The sequence below is a fragment of the Thalassophryne amazonica genome, chromosome 5, assembly GCF_902500255.1.
Source record: "Thalassophryne amazonica chromosome 5, fThaAma1.1, whole genome shotgun sequence".
In the NCBI taxonomy this organism is placed as follows: domain Eukaryota; kingdom Metazoa; phylum Chordata; class Actinopteri; order Batrachoidiformes; family Batrachoididae; genus Thalassophryne; species Thalassophryne amazonica.
Genome location: NC_047107.1, coordinates 14109542 through 14126790, shown reverse-complemented (window position 1 = coordinate 14126790; position 17249 = coordinate 14109542). Strand labels below are relative to the sequence as shown.

The 17249-nt window shown below is 43.7% G+C and overlaps 1 protein-coding gene across 1 annotated transcript in view; it reads left to right on the top strand.

Moving 5' to 3' along the window:
* LOC117510113 (protein crumbs homolog 1-like) overlaps window positions 1–17249 on the top strand; it is a 136959-nt gene that overhangs the window by 91492 nt on the left and 28218 nt on the right. Inside the window, exon 7 of the mRNA XM_034169728.1 lies at window positions 1530–2492. Coding sequence (XP_034025619.1) covers window positions 1530–2492 — 963 coding nt within the window. The remainder of the gene's footprint in view (window positions 1–1529; window positions 2493–17249) is intronic.

Below are 17249 nucleotides of genomic sequence, written 5' to 3'. Positions count from 1 at the left end.
TTCGTCCCACCTCTGCCCTGTGGTCCTCAGTGAGACATCTGCATGCTGGATCAAGCTCAAGGATGTTTCTTATACAGACAATGAATTTTTAAACAGTAATGAAGAATAAATATTGGAACTCGTTGACCAGATAACTCAGACTTGCAGCACACCTGTTCCAGGTTAAGTAGCAGCTGTGGCCACTAGTGGGCAGTCAAGGACCAGCTGACTGAGCAGGTAGGGACCTACAGCATTCCTCCTGTCAAGGCTGCCAGGAGCCAGTTGGAGGCTCTGATTGGACTGCAGATGGTCAGGGTCAGGGAGGGCAGGAGTGAGGGATAGAGGGGAGGTGAAGAGAGAGAGAGAAAGAGGAGGGAGAATGACAAGTGGGCAGGGCTGCCTGTCTGTACGGAGTGAAGAGGGAGAGAGCGGTGGGATGATGAGTGGACGAAGGCTGATGGCGCTGCTGCTGCTGCTGGTCGCCTGCTGTGGGCCGTGGTGGTTGACAGGTACCGTGTGGATCAATACTTCTCAGAGATACTTTAACAAGCAAAGCTGTGGGTCTTTGCAGTCCTTTATAGGAGAAACACCTGCAAGGTTCTTTGGGTGTTGAGAATTCTCGAGGGTTACGTTAATGTAGTTTGACTGATGCTGTCAAGGCGTAATGTGGAATGTCGGTTTATGGGATGGTGCTGAACTACAGCCTGATATACTGATGGAAGAATCGTGTGTATGCTCCTGGTGGGTAAAAAAGTTTAACTAACATGCATAGAGTGCAGTAGGACAAGGATGGAGGAAGGGTGTAAATCACATTAAGCTCCAAATCAAATTAATGGGTTGTTTCCTCGAGTCATTTCCTCATGTACAAATGAAATCATGTGTAAAACTCATCAGATGAACAAATGTGAGAACCTAAATATATGCCAAACTCAGTCTAGGAGTTTGTGTGTGTGTGTGTGTGTGTGTGTGTGTGGATCAGGAAGTGAGAGTGGGGATGTTTATGTCAGAGCGCACCTGGCCAATTTTGTTGGCCGAGAAGGCGCCACAGACAAAGAAGGTTGTTTGCTGAGGACGTTTCCCACTAAAATACGATTTGCACCATTCACATTCAAAAAGACCTATGTGGCTTGAGTTAGATTCTATATTCAAATCCCACTCAAATCAGATTGTACCAATATGTGTGAAACATTGTATCAGTACGTGTGAAACAATGTGTGAAACTTATATCATCATTCTGTTCCAAAAACAGAATGATGATATAAGTTGTATTGTAAGTTCAGAGTAAAGGGATGGGACTAATAAGTCTATACTTCTTCCCATTCCTTTTTGAATATGTAATTTCTTTATGTAGTAATGATATTGTTTTGTCTTGTCTTGTGTACTATACATATATTCAAATAAACAAACTTGAACTTGAACTTGAATTGTCAACCCCAATCTGAATGAGGTCTTAGTGCAGTGTTTTTGGAAATTAAGCAGATTTAATTGATGAGGTTGATAACACATAAAGTGATTTGCGATGACTTAAACAGCCTTGTGTCTCGACGCAGGTGTGCACTGTGAGCTGGACATCAATGAATGTGACAGTGATCCGTGCCAGAATGGTGCCACGTGTGAAGATGCAGTCAGCAAATACAGGTGTCACTGTCCTGTGCCAGAGGCTGGACAGGAGCCCTGGGGTGGGCACAACTGTGAGGTCCGTCTGACTGGCTGCCGAAGACACCAATGTCAACATGAAGCGACCTGCGTTCCTGTGCTGACTGACGACAGAGAACACAGGTATACATGCTCGTGTCAGGCCGGCTGGACAGGAGAACGCTGCAACACCTCCACAACCTTTTCCTTTAACTCTGAGGGCTATGTCCACATCCAGCTGCCTGCGTCCGCAAACAAGTCGCATCATGAGATCAGCAATGGGTATTACAGCTATGGCCTCCACATGCAGCTGCGTTTCAAAAGCACTCTGCCCAACATGGTCCTGTACTATCGTGGGAAACTGGATCACTTTGTCTCATTGGAACTAGTAGAGGGCTTCCTCCAAGCCAGGATGAAGATAGGGAAGCTACTGCAAGTTACCCACCCTCAACCGGTCAGTGATGGACTATGGTACCAGGCAACCGTGACCATGGATGAAAGGCTGGTTTTGGTAGTAAAGGGTCCTGGTTGTGAGGGAGAAGGGTGCAAAGTGAAGAATGATGGCTTCAACTATCTTATCTTTGCGCAGCCCAGCTCATTTCAGCAGCTTTTTGTGGGAGGGTTACCACAGGAATATTTAGCCCACACAGTGAGTAATAAGGGCTTCATTGGCTGCATGGAGGACCTTCAAATTGACAATAAATTGTTGCTGCCTCAAGATCTTAAAAGAGAGGAGAATTTAGGCTTGGAACTGGGATGCACCAAAGTAGACTGGTGTCAGGAGGACCCATGCTCGCAACGTGGACAATGTGTTGACATGTGGATTCGGGCCGGCTGTCAGTGTGTCCGACCCTACTATGGGGAGCACTGTGAGAATGGTGAGTATACTCTTCTGACAGGACTCCACCAACACATCCAACTTTGAGTAAAGGTAATTAGTTAATCACCCATATTTGCAATATATTTTAGGTACACATTTTAATATATGGTCAAAATAAATCCAAACAAAGCAATTTTGTTTAATCAAGATATTTTTATAAATGTCTGATGTTATGTGGCAACTAGAACAAAAAATGCTTTAATAAAGTGAAACATAGAAATATCCAATTCCCTTCCAATATTTCTTTGAGGAACACTGTTTTTAAACAATTCTATATGTTTATCATGAATTTGTTGTCTAACTAGTGTAGCATAAATGAAAAATAATAATTTGCAGTTGTTAAACTTTGAACTTTGGCCACAAACCATGGCACATAAGCTGTAGCAAGTATAATTAAGATCCAAAATGTAACTAAATTGGAATGGACCTCACCAGCGGGTCATCAAAATAATGAACAATTTTATGATTTAATTATTATTTGGATCAAATGGGCAGACCATAAATGTAAAGAATTTGAATATTAAGATTGATTAATATTTAATATTGAAAGGTTCTCCTTGTGGTGACCCACGTAAATCATGCCGCATTAGTAAAGCGATATTTAATTAGAATGATATTCAATTAGAAAGTTGTAAGGGCACCATCTGGTTTTAAAGATGAGGAACTTTAATTTAAACAATCAATTTTTTTTCCCTTTCTTTCCCTTTCCCCTGTCTGCATAATAATGGTAAATGCCACACTGGCAGAACCATTTATGAACATTAATACCCATATATGCAATTTATTCTTGCAAGACAGAAGGTATGTAGTGCATGAGTGAATGTGGTGTGTGTGTGAGACCCCCATCCGCCCTTCCCGATCAGCCTACAACATCCTACTCAAAGCCAACCGACAACTTCTATCAGGAAGGGCCGACCACCATACCATACAATCCTGGTGAAGACAATAACTGTGACGTGAGACACCAAGGAGGCCCCAACCATACAACATACCATGACCAACAACCACACATGAACAAACAGTGACAGCAACAGTCTGTTGTCTAATTAGTGAGCATCCATACCCTAATCTAGAACACCGTAGTGTTAATCCCTTTAAGAGCACCCAAAAACTGAATTGTGGTGACGGCCACAAACACGCAACCATCCACACACAGAGACCCAGATCACAGCTAAATATCCCATCACTACTGTGGCTGGTGTGTTGGGCCAAGACAAGAGAAAGCGCTGTAACTAGGTTTAAGGATATGATTCCTTCTTTATGTTCTCTAATGCCATATACCAACACAGTGCAGAGTAGCTACCTAAACTCTGTAAGGGAGATAGAGTATCTCGTCAATAGTTTTACATCCTCATTGAAGACAACTTTGGATGCTGTAGCTCCTCTGAAAAAGAGAGCTTTAAATCAGAAGTGTCTGACTCCGTGGTATAACTCACAAACTCGTAGCTTAAAGCAGATAACCCGTAAGTTGGAGAGGAAATGGCGTCTCACTAATTTAGAAGATCTTCACTTAGCCTGGAAAAAGAGTCTGTTGCTCTATAAAAAAGCCCTTCGTAAAGCTAGGACATCTTTCTACTCATCACTAATTGAAGAAAATAAGAACAACCCCAGGTTTCTTTTCAGCACTGTAGCCAGGCTGACAAAGAGTCAGAGCTCTATTGAGCTGAGTATTCCATTAACTTTAACTAGTAATGACTTCATGACTTTCTTTGCTAACAAAATTTTAACTATTAGAGAAAAAATTACTCATAACCATCCCAAAGACGTATCGTTATCTTTGGCTGCTTTCAGTGATGCCGGTATTTGGTTAGACTCTTTCTCTCCGATTGTTCTGTCTGAGTTATTCTCATTAGTTACTTCATCCAAACCATCAACATGTTTATTAGACCCCATTCCTACCAGGCTGCTCAAGGAAGCCCTACCATTATTTAATGCTTCGATCTTAAATATGATCAATCTATCTTTGTTAGTTGGCTATGTACCACAGGCTTTTAAGGTGGCAGTAATTAAACCATTACTTAAAAAGCCATCACTTGACCCAGCTATCTTAGCTAATTATAGGCCAATCTCCAACCTTCCTTTTCTCTCAAAAATTCTTGAAAGGGTAGTTGTAAAACAGCTAACTGATCATCTGCAGAGGAATGGTCTATTTGAAGAGTTTCAGTCAGGTTTTAGAATTCATCATAGTACAGAAACAGCATTAGTGAAGGTTACAAATGATCTTCTTATGGCCTCGGACAGTGGACTCATCTCTGTGCTTGTTCTGTTAGATCTCAGTGCTGCTTTTGATACTGTTGACCATAAAATTTTATTACAGAGATTGGAGCATGCCATAGGTATTAAAGGCACTGCGCTGCGGTGGTTTGAATCATATTTGTCTAATAGATTACAATTTGTTCATGTAAATGGGGAATCTTCTTCACAGACTAAAGTTAATTATGGAGTTCCACAAGGTTCTGTGCTAGGACCAATTTTATTCACTTTATACATGCTTCCCTTAGGCAGTATTATTAGACGGTATTGCTTAAATTTTCATTGTTACGCAGATGATACCCAGCTTTATCTATCCATGAAGCCAGAGGACACACACCAATTAGCTAAACTGCAGGATTGTCTTACAGACATAAAGACATGGATGACCTCTAATTTCCTGCTTTTAAACTCAGATAAAACTGAAGTTATTGTACTTGGCCCCACAAATCTTAGAAACATGGTGTCTAACCAGATCCTTACTCTGGATGGCATTACCCTGACCTCTAGTAATACTGTGAGAAATCTTGGAGTCATTTTTGATCAGGATATGTCATTCAAAGTGCATATTAAACAAATATGTAGGACTGCTTTTTTGCATTTACGCAATATCTCTAAAATCAGAAAGGTCTTGTCTCAGAGTGATGCTGAAAAACTAATTCATGCATTTATTTCCTCTAGGCTGGACTATTGTAATTCATTATTATCAGGTTGTCCTAAAAGTTCCCTAAAAAGCCTTCAGTTAATTCAAAATGCTGCAGCTAGAGTACTGACGGGGACTAGAAGGAGAGAGCATATCTCACCCATATTGGCCTCTCTTCATTGGCTTCCTGTTAATTCTAGAATAGAATTTAAAATTCTTCTTCTTACTTATAAGGTTTTGAATAATCAGGTCCCATCTTATCTTAGGGACCTCGTAGTACCATATTACCCCAATAGAGCGCTTCGCTCTCAGACTGCAGGCTTACTTGTAGTTCCTAGGGTTTGTAAGAGTAGAATGGGAGGCAGAGCCTTCAGCTTTCAGGCTCCTCTCCTGTGGAACCAGCTCCCAATTCAGATCAGGGAGACAGACACCCTCTCTACTTTTAAGATTAGGCTTAAAACTTTCCTTTTTGCTAAAGCTTATAGTTAGGGCTGGATCAGGTGACCCTGAACCATCCCTTAGTTATGCTGCTATAGACGTAGACTGCTGGGGGGTTCCCATGATGCACTGTTTCTTTTTCTTTTTGCTCTGTATGCACCACTCTGCATTTAATCATTAGTGATCGATCTCTGCTCCCCTCCACAGCATGTCTTTTTCCTGGTTCTCTCCCTCAGCCCCAACCAGTCCCAGCAGAAGACTGCCCCTCCCTGAGCCTGGTTCTGCTGGAGGTTTCTTCCTGTTAAAAGGGAGTTTTTCCTTCCCACTGTAGCCAAGTGCTTGCTCACAGGGGGTCGTTTTGACCGTTGGGGTTTTACATAATTATTGTATGGCCTTGCCTTACAATATAAAGCGCCTTGGGGCAACTGTTTGTTGTGATTTGGCGCTATATAAAAAAAATTGATTGATTGATTGATTGACAAGAGTGCAGAACCTTACCATATGACATGGACCACTCCGGCACGTCAGAAGCCACGCAGCCGGCCGCGAGCAACGACGGATGTGTGTACAGGATGCAGGGCCCCTGGGGAACCAGGAGAAAAGGGGCAGCGGAAGGGCACAGGGGCCAGGAAAGGCAGCCCCCAGAACCACCGGGCAGCACAGCAAACCAACAGGGGAGCAGCCCAACGGCGCCGGAACGCACCCCCAACACCACCCCTCCCCACGGAGGCACGGGGAGCAGCCCCATACCCAAGGGAAGCGCACAGGGCCCCCGGCATAGACCCACCAATACAGAGAGCCCCAGAACCACACCACCAGGGCCAATCAATCATTAATTAATCAGTCTACAACATTAATCATTCTCAAACATTAATCAGTCTCAAATCTGAAAGTCCTAACTTCTATGATACAATTGACCAATACTGTTTCCACCTGAACACAATGAAAACCACGTCAGGAATATTTACATTTTATTTACAAATATACAAGAAAAATGAACAGTTTAGTGGCATTTTGAGGATATGGACAATGATTAAATAGTTTTATTATGGACACATTTTGTTACTCATGAGACATTGAAAAAAGCAGTGAAATAAAGTTTAAGGAATTAAGCAAATAAATCTGATTTGAATTTAGTGCTGAATTCTGAAGTCAATTATTATTATTATTAGGAAAAATTATCAACAAACTGTATGAAGCCACCTTGTACCATGTAACAAAGCTCTTGCTGAAACCTTTAACGGGTCACTTAGCTGATCCTTTGAAGATGTGGAAAGATCAATCTTATCTGTTGCTGATGGCTGGGTTCGGCCTGAGCTTACCTGGTTCTTGGGATTGCACCGCTGGTGTTCCCCATTGATACCAGGCAATATCAGCTTGGTTTGCTGGCAGGATGGGCTGATGCTTCTGCAGGCATGTCTGTTGTAAATTGCTTGACCCACGGTTAAAAGGTTTAGGCATTTGTTCACTGGTACACTGGTGTCCTCAAAAAGTTGTTGGACCCAATTTAGAAAAAGTTTTGAAGGTGACGTTGTAAAGTTACAGTAAAGGAAAAACACTTTTCTGTAAATTTGCTCTTATTCTGAAAAGCTCCGCTAGGACTTTATCGTACAAAAATGAAAAAACTTGACAAGACGTAAAAAGTTATCAGGCTAGCACTTTGTTATCAAAAGTTACCAAAAGTCATGAAACAAAGTGGTACAAAGAGCCACATGGTAGCTTTTAGCTACATGACGCTAGGCCGCTTGGGGACCTTTTTAACCACAAAGAAAATGAAATGCTTGCAAAAAGAAAGAGAGCAAAGAAAAAGGTGAGAAGCCATGAGAAGAGGAAACGCTTTGTGCAGGGAGAATCAGAGGCATTTCAAATACTTAGACAATTAAATATATTGACATACATTTTGTTCTTAGCTTCCTTTGAATATGATTATTGAAGTTCCCTAAATACAACATGAACAAACCATTGATGAAAAACAAAATATTTTGCCATCAAAGTATTAATAATTCAAGAATCACATTTAACATATCAAGTTATAACAGGAACACGTCAGGTTAATTGACTATATGCAAAGTGTTTTGCTTGACCCACAAGAAAAAAAAACATTTGTAACACAAAGTGTTTGTATCCTTCAGTCTGTTGAGACCTGTAGGGGAAACTGGTTTTTAAGGCTCTGGTCCCGTTATCTTTTCTGGCTGGTCTGGGAAGCGAGCTTCTTGCCTTGACATGAGGCAATTATAAATGGTCCCAATGATGGGATTGTTGACTTCTCGTGGTCTGGAATATCTCTGATTTTAAAGCTTGGCAGTTAAAATGTCTTATAATTTACATTGACCGGAATTTCACCAATAAGTATGGTTTCAGGGACACCTTTGACGAGCTCCAAATTATAGACAGCTTACAGCACAGCTGGAGAGAGTTTTTCAGGAGATATCTCCAGTTGGAAAGCAGGAATTTCAAGTCAAAAGTGAAAACAGTCTTTTCAGTTGAAACATCAGGCCTTTTGGACAAGAGAATTAATGCACTTATTTAATTAATTCTAATTGAGGGCATCTTCGCTGCTTTGGAGATCTTCTGCCTGTCTGTGTTTGTGGATGCTGTTTTTGTACCAAATCATTATTCCAATTTTTTTTTTACCTCATTACTAGCTGTAAATGTATAAATTTAGGGCTACAACTCAACTCAACTTGTAAAGTTGAGTTCAACATCCAAAACTTGTAAGAGCTCTTTATGTTAAAGAGAGGTAGCACGTCTACATGATAAAATGAGGCTGCAATGTTTTAGAGTGTACATGCATAACTACTAGGCATGTTGTATTTCTGAGGATGAATTTCATTGTTGAACAAATAAATTTCTCTCAGTCAATCCAAAAAACAAAGGGAATTACATACGTGCCCACAATTGTTAAAGCAACTACTGATGGGCAGAATTATTATGCAACTAAATGCATGGTGCATGGTGGTTAGTATTGTTGCCTCACAGCCAGAAGGTCCTGATTGATTCCCACCTAGTCCTTTCTGTGTGGAGTTTGCATGTTCTCCCCATGTTCATGTGGATTCCCTCTGGATACTCTGGCTTCCTCCCACATTCAAAATCATTCATGTTAGATGAACGTAAGTGTGCGTGTAGTTGTGAATGTGTTTGTCTCTCTATATGTGGATCTGCCCAGCATTCAGGGTGTACCCTGGGATGGGCTCCAGCCACCCTCCCCCATGACCCTTGGTTGGAGCAAGTGGGTATAGAAAATGAATGAAATGTTCATGTCAGTGCCTCTCCTCTGCATTCCCTCAATGTGCGTGCAGATTAACCCTCAAGTGACCAGGCTATTTTAGTGACGAATCTGACCGAGTGGGGTCATTTATGACCCCATTGACTTTACATAGGAACACGTCTATGTAAATGATTGTTATAGGGTTCTTCATATTTATTTCACCCTATAATATATTTGTCCATCATCTAAGGTATAGAATTTGATGTGTTTTTTTTTAACAAAAAAGTAGCCAAAAAACACACACCGATAGAACAATATTACTTTTATATAGACAACCCTTGTCTGTTTCATCTTGTAAAATGCATGTTGACTTTTATTTCTTTGCTTTTTTTTCTTTGCATCAAAAATGAAAACAATAAATAATAAAAAATAAAGTTTCTTTGAGTAAAATATGTATTACAATGTGGCAAGATCATTATAGCATCAAAATATAGAAGAAAAGGTGTCTAGCAAATATGCCAATATGGTGGTCTGACATTTCAGAGATACGATCTTCACTGTCTGATGCTGACTCATCTCCATCAATGGAGCTATTTTCATTCTCACTCTGGGCATCAAAATCAGTCTCAATGTTTGTCCAGCTGTAAATGTTTTTTATTCTCGGTCTGTTGGCCATGCTTCCCTGCAAAACAGTAAAATATAATGATTAGAGTTGGCAAACTACAATACCATCTGAAGCCATAATGTCAAAAGTCTCATAGATCTTTCCAGGGTTGTACGTGACCTTGTACAAGTTTGGATTATACTTGCCACACGGATCGGCTGACCCGTGCAAAATTTTATGAACAAATGCAATACAAAAAGATTGACAAATTCAGAGCAAGGAACTTTTTTCTGATTAAATTAAGAAAAATTGTGCAAAAAATATATATGATCGGGATCATAAATGACTACACTCGGTCGCTTGAGGGTTAAAAAAATGAAGCAACACATGAAATACAAAGTGAACATGATGGGACACATTTGCTTCATGATTGTGTGAGAGGCCACCTGATCTACTTTGACACCTGCAGTGCATCACAGAGAGCTCACCTCTGCACAGAACACAAACGCGCACACAAAAAAAGTGAAGTTAGCATTTAACTTAAGATGACAGAGTGACTGTGAAGACGAGTCCTTTCAGTCAGAGTGCAAAATATGGATAAAAGGATTGAATCCTGGTATTTTTATTTTTTGAGTGGTGATGGCCCAGCATCACGCCTGTTTACTGAGAAGCTATTCCAATATTTATTGCTAATACCAAAGTTTTTTAGTCCTGTGTGAATGGGAAAAAGTATTCCAAGCAGTTACTCTGCCTCCATATACAACCCCTGGCAGAAATTATGGAATCACCGGCCTTGGAGGATGTTCATTCAGTTGTTTAATTTTGTAGAAAAAAAGCAGATCACAGACATGACACAAAACTAAAGTCATTTCAAATGGCAACTTTCTGGCTTTAAGAAACACTATTAAGAAATCAGGAAAAAAAATTGTGGCAGTCAGTAACGGTTACTTTTTTAGACCAAGCAGAGGGAAAAAAATATGGAATCACTCAATTCTGAGGAAAAAATTATGTAATCATGAAAAACAAAAGAACGCTCCAACACATCACTAGTATTTTGTTGCACCACCTCTGGCTTTTATAACAGCTTGCAGTCTCTGAGGCATGGACTTAATGAGTGACAAACAGTACTCTTCATCAATCTGGCTCCAACTTTCTCTGATTGCTGTTGCCAGATCAGCTTTGCAGGTTGGAGCCTTGTCATGGACCATTTTCTTCAACTTCCACCAAAGATTTTCAATTGGATTAAGATCCGGACTATTTGCAGACCATGACATTGACCCTATGTGTCTTTTTGCAAGGAATGTTTTCACAGTTTTCACTCTATGGCAAGATGCATTATCATCTTGAGAAATGATTTCATCATCCCCAAACATCCTTTCAGTTGATGGGATAAGAAAAGTGTCTAAAATATGAACGTAAACTTCTGCATTTATTGATGAAGTAATGACAGCCATCTCCCCAGTGCCTTTACCCGACATGCAGCCCCATATCATCAATGACTGTAGAAATTTACATGTTCTCTTCAGGCAGTCATCTTTATAAATCTCATTGGAACGGCACCAAACAAAAGTTCCAGCATCATCACCTTGCCCAATGCAGATTTGAGATTCATCACTGAATATGACTTTCATCCAGTCATCCACAGTCCACGATTGCTTTTCCTTAGCCCATTGTAACCTTGTTTTTTTCTGTTTAGGTGTTAATGATGGCTTTCGTTTAGCTTTTCTGTATGTAAATCCCATTTCCTTTAGGTGGTTTCTTACAGTTCGGTCACAGACGTTGACTCCAGTTTCCTCCCATTTGTTCCTCATTTGTTTTGTTGTGCATTTTTGATTTTTGAGACATATTGCTTTACGTTTTCTGTCTTGACGCTTTGATGTCTTCCTTGGTCTACCAGTATGTTTGCCTTTAACAACCTTCCCATGTTGTTTGTATTTGGTCCAGAGTTTAGACACAGCTGACTGTGAACAACCAACATCTTTTGCAACATTGCGTGATGATTTACCCTCTTTTAAGAGTTTGATAATCCTCTCCTTTGTTTCAATTGACATCTCTCGTGTTGGAGCCATGATTCATGTCAGTCCACTTGGTGCAACAGCTCTCCAAGGTGTGATCACTCCTTTTTAGATGCAGACTAACAAGCAGATCTGATTTGATGTAGGTGTTAGTTTTGGGGATGAAAATTTACAGGGTGATTCCATAATTTTTTCCTCAGAATTGAGTGATTCCATATTTTTTTCCCTCTGCTTGGTCTAAAAAAGTAACCGTTACTGACTGCCACAATTATTTTTCCTGATTTCTTATAGTGTTTCTTAAAGCCAGAAAGTTGCCATTTGAAATGACTTTAGTTTTGTGTCATGTCTGTGATCTGCTTTTTTTTTTTTACAAAATTAAACAACTGAATGAACATCCTCCGAGGCTGGTGATTCCATAATTATTGCCAGGGGTTGTATGAAATCACACAGTAAATTTTGCTGAGTAAAATTTAGTCTGCTGGGATAACGTTTGATCCCAGTCTAAATAGAGTAAAAAACACTCTATTGTATAGTGAAATCAGCCCTACCGGTGTCGCCGACCAAACAACTCCACTGCACATGCGTCATTTCAGAGCTCAGCCGCTCTGTGGACAGAGTCTCTTCACTCAAATCGATCAAATGGATTAATGGGATTATTAATTTTCTTAAATCCTCCAAACCGTGACTATCCAGGGTTGGGACCAGGAAGCAGAGTTGTAGTCTTACAAACCTCTCTGCAGCTTCTCTCCTCCTGCCATCCCCTCATTACCCCATCCCCGTAGAGACGGTGCCTGCTCCCAGACCACCAATAACCAGCAAAAATCTATTTAAGCATAAAAATTCAAAAAGAAAAAATAATATAGCACCTTCAACTGCACCACAGACTAAAACAGTTAAATGTGGTCTATTAAACTGTTATATGGCTGGGGGGGCCTGGCTGCCGGTTTGTTTCTGTTTTTTGGTTTTCCTCCCAGGTGGCGTGCGTTTGGGACTGAGTGGCTGTGTTGCTGAGGCTGTCAGGACCTCACCCTGATCACCTGCGACTCGTCAGGACTCACAGCTGTGGTGCATCTGGATGGATTGGAACATGTTGGCATTTAAGACTGGAGTGCACAGTGTGTATTTGCCAGAGACTCGACCTTGTGACCAGACGGGTGAGATCGTCGTCTCGGGAGCCATCTCATCAGCAGCGGATGCTGAGAACGTCCAGGTTTGATGCACAGTCTGTGAAAGAGGAGGGGGTGAGGTTTCACGCTCGTCAGCACACTTCCTGAGGTACGTTAGATTTTGTGACTAACAGTTATACAGTCAGTAAATGTGGTGTCCCTCACACCTTATTGTATTGAGCTGTTTGTTAGTCATGTATCAGCTTCCACTGCAGTGGAGTTTGTGAACTGGATGTTCCATGCCTGCAGGTTGGGAAGCTGATCAGTAATCAAGCCAGGAAGTGTTTGCTGTTTGTACACCTTTAAGTGTTCTGTGTGTAGAGTGTGGACTCACATAATGGTTCCTTCTTTCACAGACTCGGTTGTTGCGGCCACCTGGGGGGTGTCGGTGGGGTCCTTGGGTCCAAAACAGCTTCTGGCTCCGGACCGTTAGCGCTGCTGGGAGCGCACCACGCCAGGCCGCACCTTTTTGTTATTATCACTGTTATGTATTAAATTCAGTTAGCCTTTGTACCGTGCTCTGCTTATTTCATACTGGGTCCTTCCAACGCTGGTCGGTTCTCCGAGCTGCGTCCGACACATAACAGTAGTCTCTGGCCAAACATCACGGACCCAGCAGTAGCAGAGACGGTAACGCGCCGGGAAGGCGGCAGCAGACGTTCAGTGGTTATCCGGATCAGTTGCGGGGCTCTCCGCCCGGAAGGTGCGTGTTTGAGACCCATTACTGGATACTGATTTGTGCTCTCTTGCAGCCGTGTTCCTGTGTTGTGCCCTATCCGTGGGTCGTGGTGGAGTGTGACTGGCGACGGCTTCGCGTCACACTCCGACCGGATAAGAGGTGTAAACGGGAGCTGCAAGAGTGCGTTTGTAATGGGTTCACCGCGCACGGCGGAGCTCTGTTAGCACGGGTCGCTGGGCTTCCTGTGTTACAGTCGTAGCCCCCGTTTCCCCGGACAAAGGTAACTACTGCGTCTGTTGTATCAGCTCCGGCGTTATTTAGTTGAGCACATTTTGGTTGTGTGTTGCACTCAGCTGCGCACATAAGAGCAGCTCGTTTGTTTTTTCTGTCGCCAAAGGGGTTTTTTCATTTTTGCACTCTGGCTCCCCCTTGTGGTGACTGAATCACGTTACCGTCAAGCTCTTGAGTAGGAACAGGTGTGTTCCATTTGGTTGAGCTTGACGGTATAACTCACTGATTTGTTTTGTGTTAGTTCATTTTGTGTGGGTGTTGTTTGAGTTGGTTTTTGTGTGGGATTTTATTTTTTTTGTTTTCCACTATTTGTCTGGGGTTGTGACCCTGCAGCCTGTCTGAAAACGAACAAACACAGACAAAAAAAAAAAAAAAAAAAAAAAAAAAAAAGGACCCAAACAACTGTGTGTTGGTCTGTTTGTTTTTTCTTTTATTTCTTTTTGTTTCACATCCCCAGGGTTAGATGGAACGGTCCCCTGGGGGGTGATGGGGTGGTACTTGGGTTGTTTTTTCTCTTTATTTTTTGTTATGCCCTCTCTTCTCCTCTGACTCCAGCCGGGTGTGCCGTAGTGTCGGCATTGCTGGAGGGGTGCAGTTAGGTTGTGCTGGGCGTTTCCCAGGTAGCCTCTGCACCCGGGAGGGGAGGGGGGGGGTTTGGGGTATCTTTTTGTTTTCCCCCCCCAGTTTCCGCCCTCAGGGTTTGACTGTGGTGTCCTCTGGGGGGGAAAGGGCGTTGGGTCCATCTAGCCGTGGACGGCCGGGGCTGGGTCCATTGGTCATGAGGGGAGGCGTCTCCTGGGGTTGACGAGTGGTCCTCTGGGAGGCGCTGGTAGTCCCCGTGGGTGACGTTGGATCCCAGAGGGACCTCGGCCGTGGTTATTACTCCTGGAGCTGGCGGGAGGCCCTCTGGGGGGTGTTGGTCCCTACGTGTCGTTTGGGGGGAGGAGGGGGGGTATTGTAGCATTTTTGTTTGTGAGCTCAAGTTTGGGTTTTTCTTTTCTCCCCTTCCCTGGGGTTTGATGGAACGGTCCTCTGGGGGGGGGGGTATTTTGGCATTTTTGTTTGTGAGCTCAAGGTTGGGTTGTTTTTCCTTTCTCCCCTTCCCTGGGGTTTGATGGGACGGTCCCCTGGGGAGGGGGGGGGGTGTTTTGGTTGTTTGTGTTTTGTTTTATGACTAATTACACATGTTTGGATAAAGGCTGACCGCACAGGTGTAAGAACTCCTGGCCACACCTGTGCTAAGAGACTGTCAGAAACAAGGGCAAAGATGCAGCCAGTTCAACCAGTCTGTTGGAGGATGAACGCAGACGCGGTTTCCAGCCATGGTCCCTGGAGGGGGGTGTTTCTCCTGGGCCAGGTGTGTGTGGTCGCCGGGAGGCTTCCCGTGAGGGTGGGGTACTGTTATATGGCTGGGGGGGCCTGGCTGCCGGTTTGTTTCTGTTTTTTGGTTTTCCTCCCAGGTGGCGTGCGTTTGGGACTGAGTGGCTGTGTTGCTGAGGCTGTCAGGACCTCACCCTGATCACCTGCGACTCGTCAGGACTCACAGCTGTGGTGCATCTGGATGGATTGGAACATGTTGGCATTTAAGACTGGAGTGCACAGTGTGTATTTGCCAGAGACTCGACCTTGTGACCAGACGGGTGAGATCGTCGTCTCGGGAGCCATCTCATCAGCAGCGGATGCTGAGAACGTCCAGGTTTGATGCACAGTCTGTGAAAGAGGAGGGGGTGAGGTTTCACGCTCGTCAGCACACTTCCTGAGGTACGTTAGATTTTGTGACTAACAGTTATACAGTCAGTAAATGTGGTGTCCCTCACACCTTATTGTATTGAGCTGTTTGTTAGTCATGTATCAGCTTCCACTGCAGTGGAGTTTTGTGAACTGGATGTTCCATGCCTGCAGGTTGGGAAGCTGATCAGTAATCAAGCCAGGAAGTGTTTGCTGTTTGTACACCTTTAAGTGTTCTGTGTGTAGAGTGTGGACTCACATAATGGTTCCTTCTTTCACAGACTCGGTTGTTGCGGCCACCTGGGGGGTGTCGGCGGGGTCCTTGGGTCCGAAACAGCTTCTGGCTCCGGACCGTTAGCGCTGCTGGGAGCGCACCACGCCAGGCCGCACCTTTTTGTTATTATCACTGTTATGTATTAAATTCAGTTAGCCTTTGTACCGTGCTCTGCTTATTTCATACTGGGTCCTTCCAACGCTGGTCGGTTCTCCGAGCTGCGTCCGACACATAACAGTAGTCTCTGGCCAAACATCACGGACCCAGCAGTAGCAGAGACGGTAACGCGCCGGGAAGGCGGCAGCAGACGTTCAGTGGTTATCCGGATCAGTTGCGGGGCTCTCCGCCCGGAAGGTGCGTGTTTGAGACCCATTACTGGATACTGATTTGTGCTCTCTTGCAGCCGTGTTCCTGTGTTGTGCCCTATCCGTGGGTCGTGGTGGAGTGTGACTGGCGACGGCTTCGCGTCACACTCCGACCGGATAAGAGGTGTAAACGGGAGCTGCAAGAGTGCGTTTGTAATGGGTTCACGCGCACGGCGGAGCTCTGTTAGCACGGGTCGCTGGGCTTCCTGTGTTACAGTCGTAGCCCCGTTTCCCCGGACAAAGGTAACTACTGCGTCTGTTGTATCAGCTCCGGCGTTATTTAGTTGAGCACATTTTGGTTGTGTGTTGCACTCAGCTGCGCACATAAGAGCAGCTCGTTTGTTTTTTTCTGTCGCCAAAGGGGTTTTTTCATTTTTTGCACTCTGGCTCCCCCTTGTGGTGACTGAATCACGTTACCGTCAAGCTCTTGAGTAGGAACAGGTGTGTTCCATTTGGTTGAGCTTGACGGTATAACTCACTGATTTGTTTTGTGTTAGTTCATTTTGTGTGGGTGTTGTTTGAGTTGGTTTTTGTGTGGGATTTTATTTTTTTGTTTTCCACTATTTGTCTGGGGTTGTGACCCTGCAGCCTGTCTGAAAACGAACAAACACAGACAAAAAAAAAAAAAAAAAAAAAAAAAAGGACCCAAACAACTGTGTGTTGGTCTGTTTTTTTTTTCTTTTATTTCTTTTTGTTTCACATCCCCAGGGTTAGATGGAACGGTCCCCTGGGGGGTGATGGGGTGGTACTTGGGTTGTTTTTTCTCTTTATTTTTTGTTATGCCCTCTCTTCTCCTCTGACTCCAGCCGGGTGTGCCATAGTGTCGGCATTGCTGGAGGGGTGCAGTTAGGTTGTGCTGGGCGTTTCCCAGGTAGCCTCTGCACCCGGGAGGGGAGGGGGGGGGTTTGGGGTATCTTTTTGTTTTCCCCCCCCAGTTTCCGCCCTCAGGGTTTGACTGTGGTGTCCTCTGGGGGGGAAAGGGCGTTGGGTCCATCTAGCCGTGGACGGCCGGGGCTGGGTCCATTGGTCATGAGGGGAGGCGTCTCCTGGGGTTGACGAGTGGTCCTCTGGGAGGCGCTGGTAGTCCCCGTGGG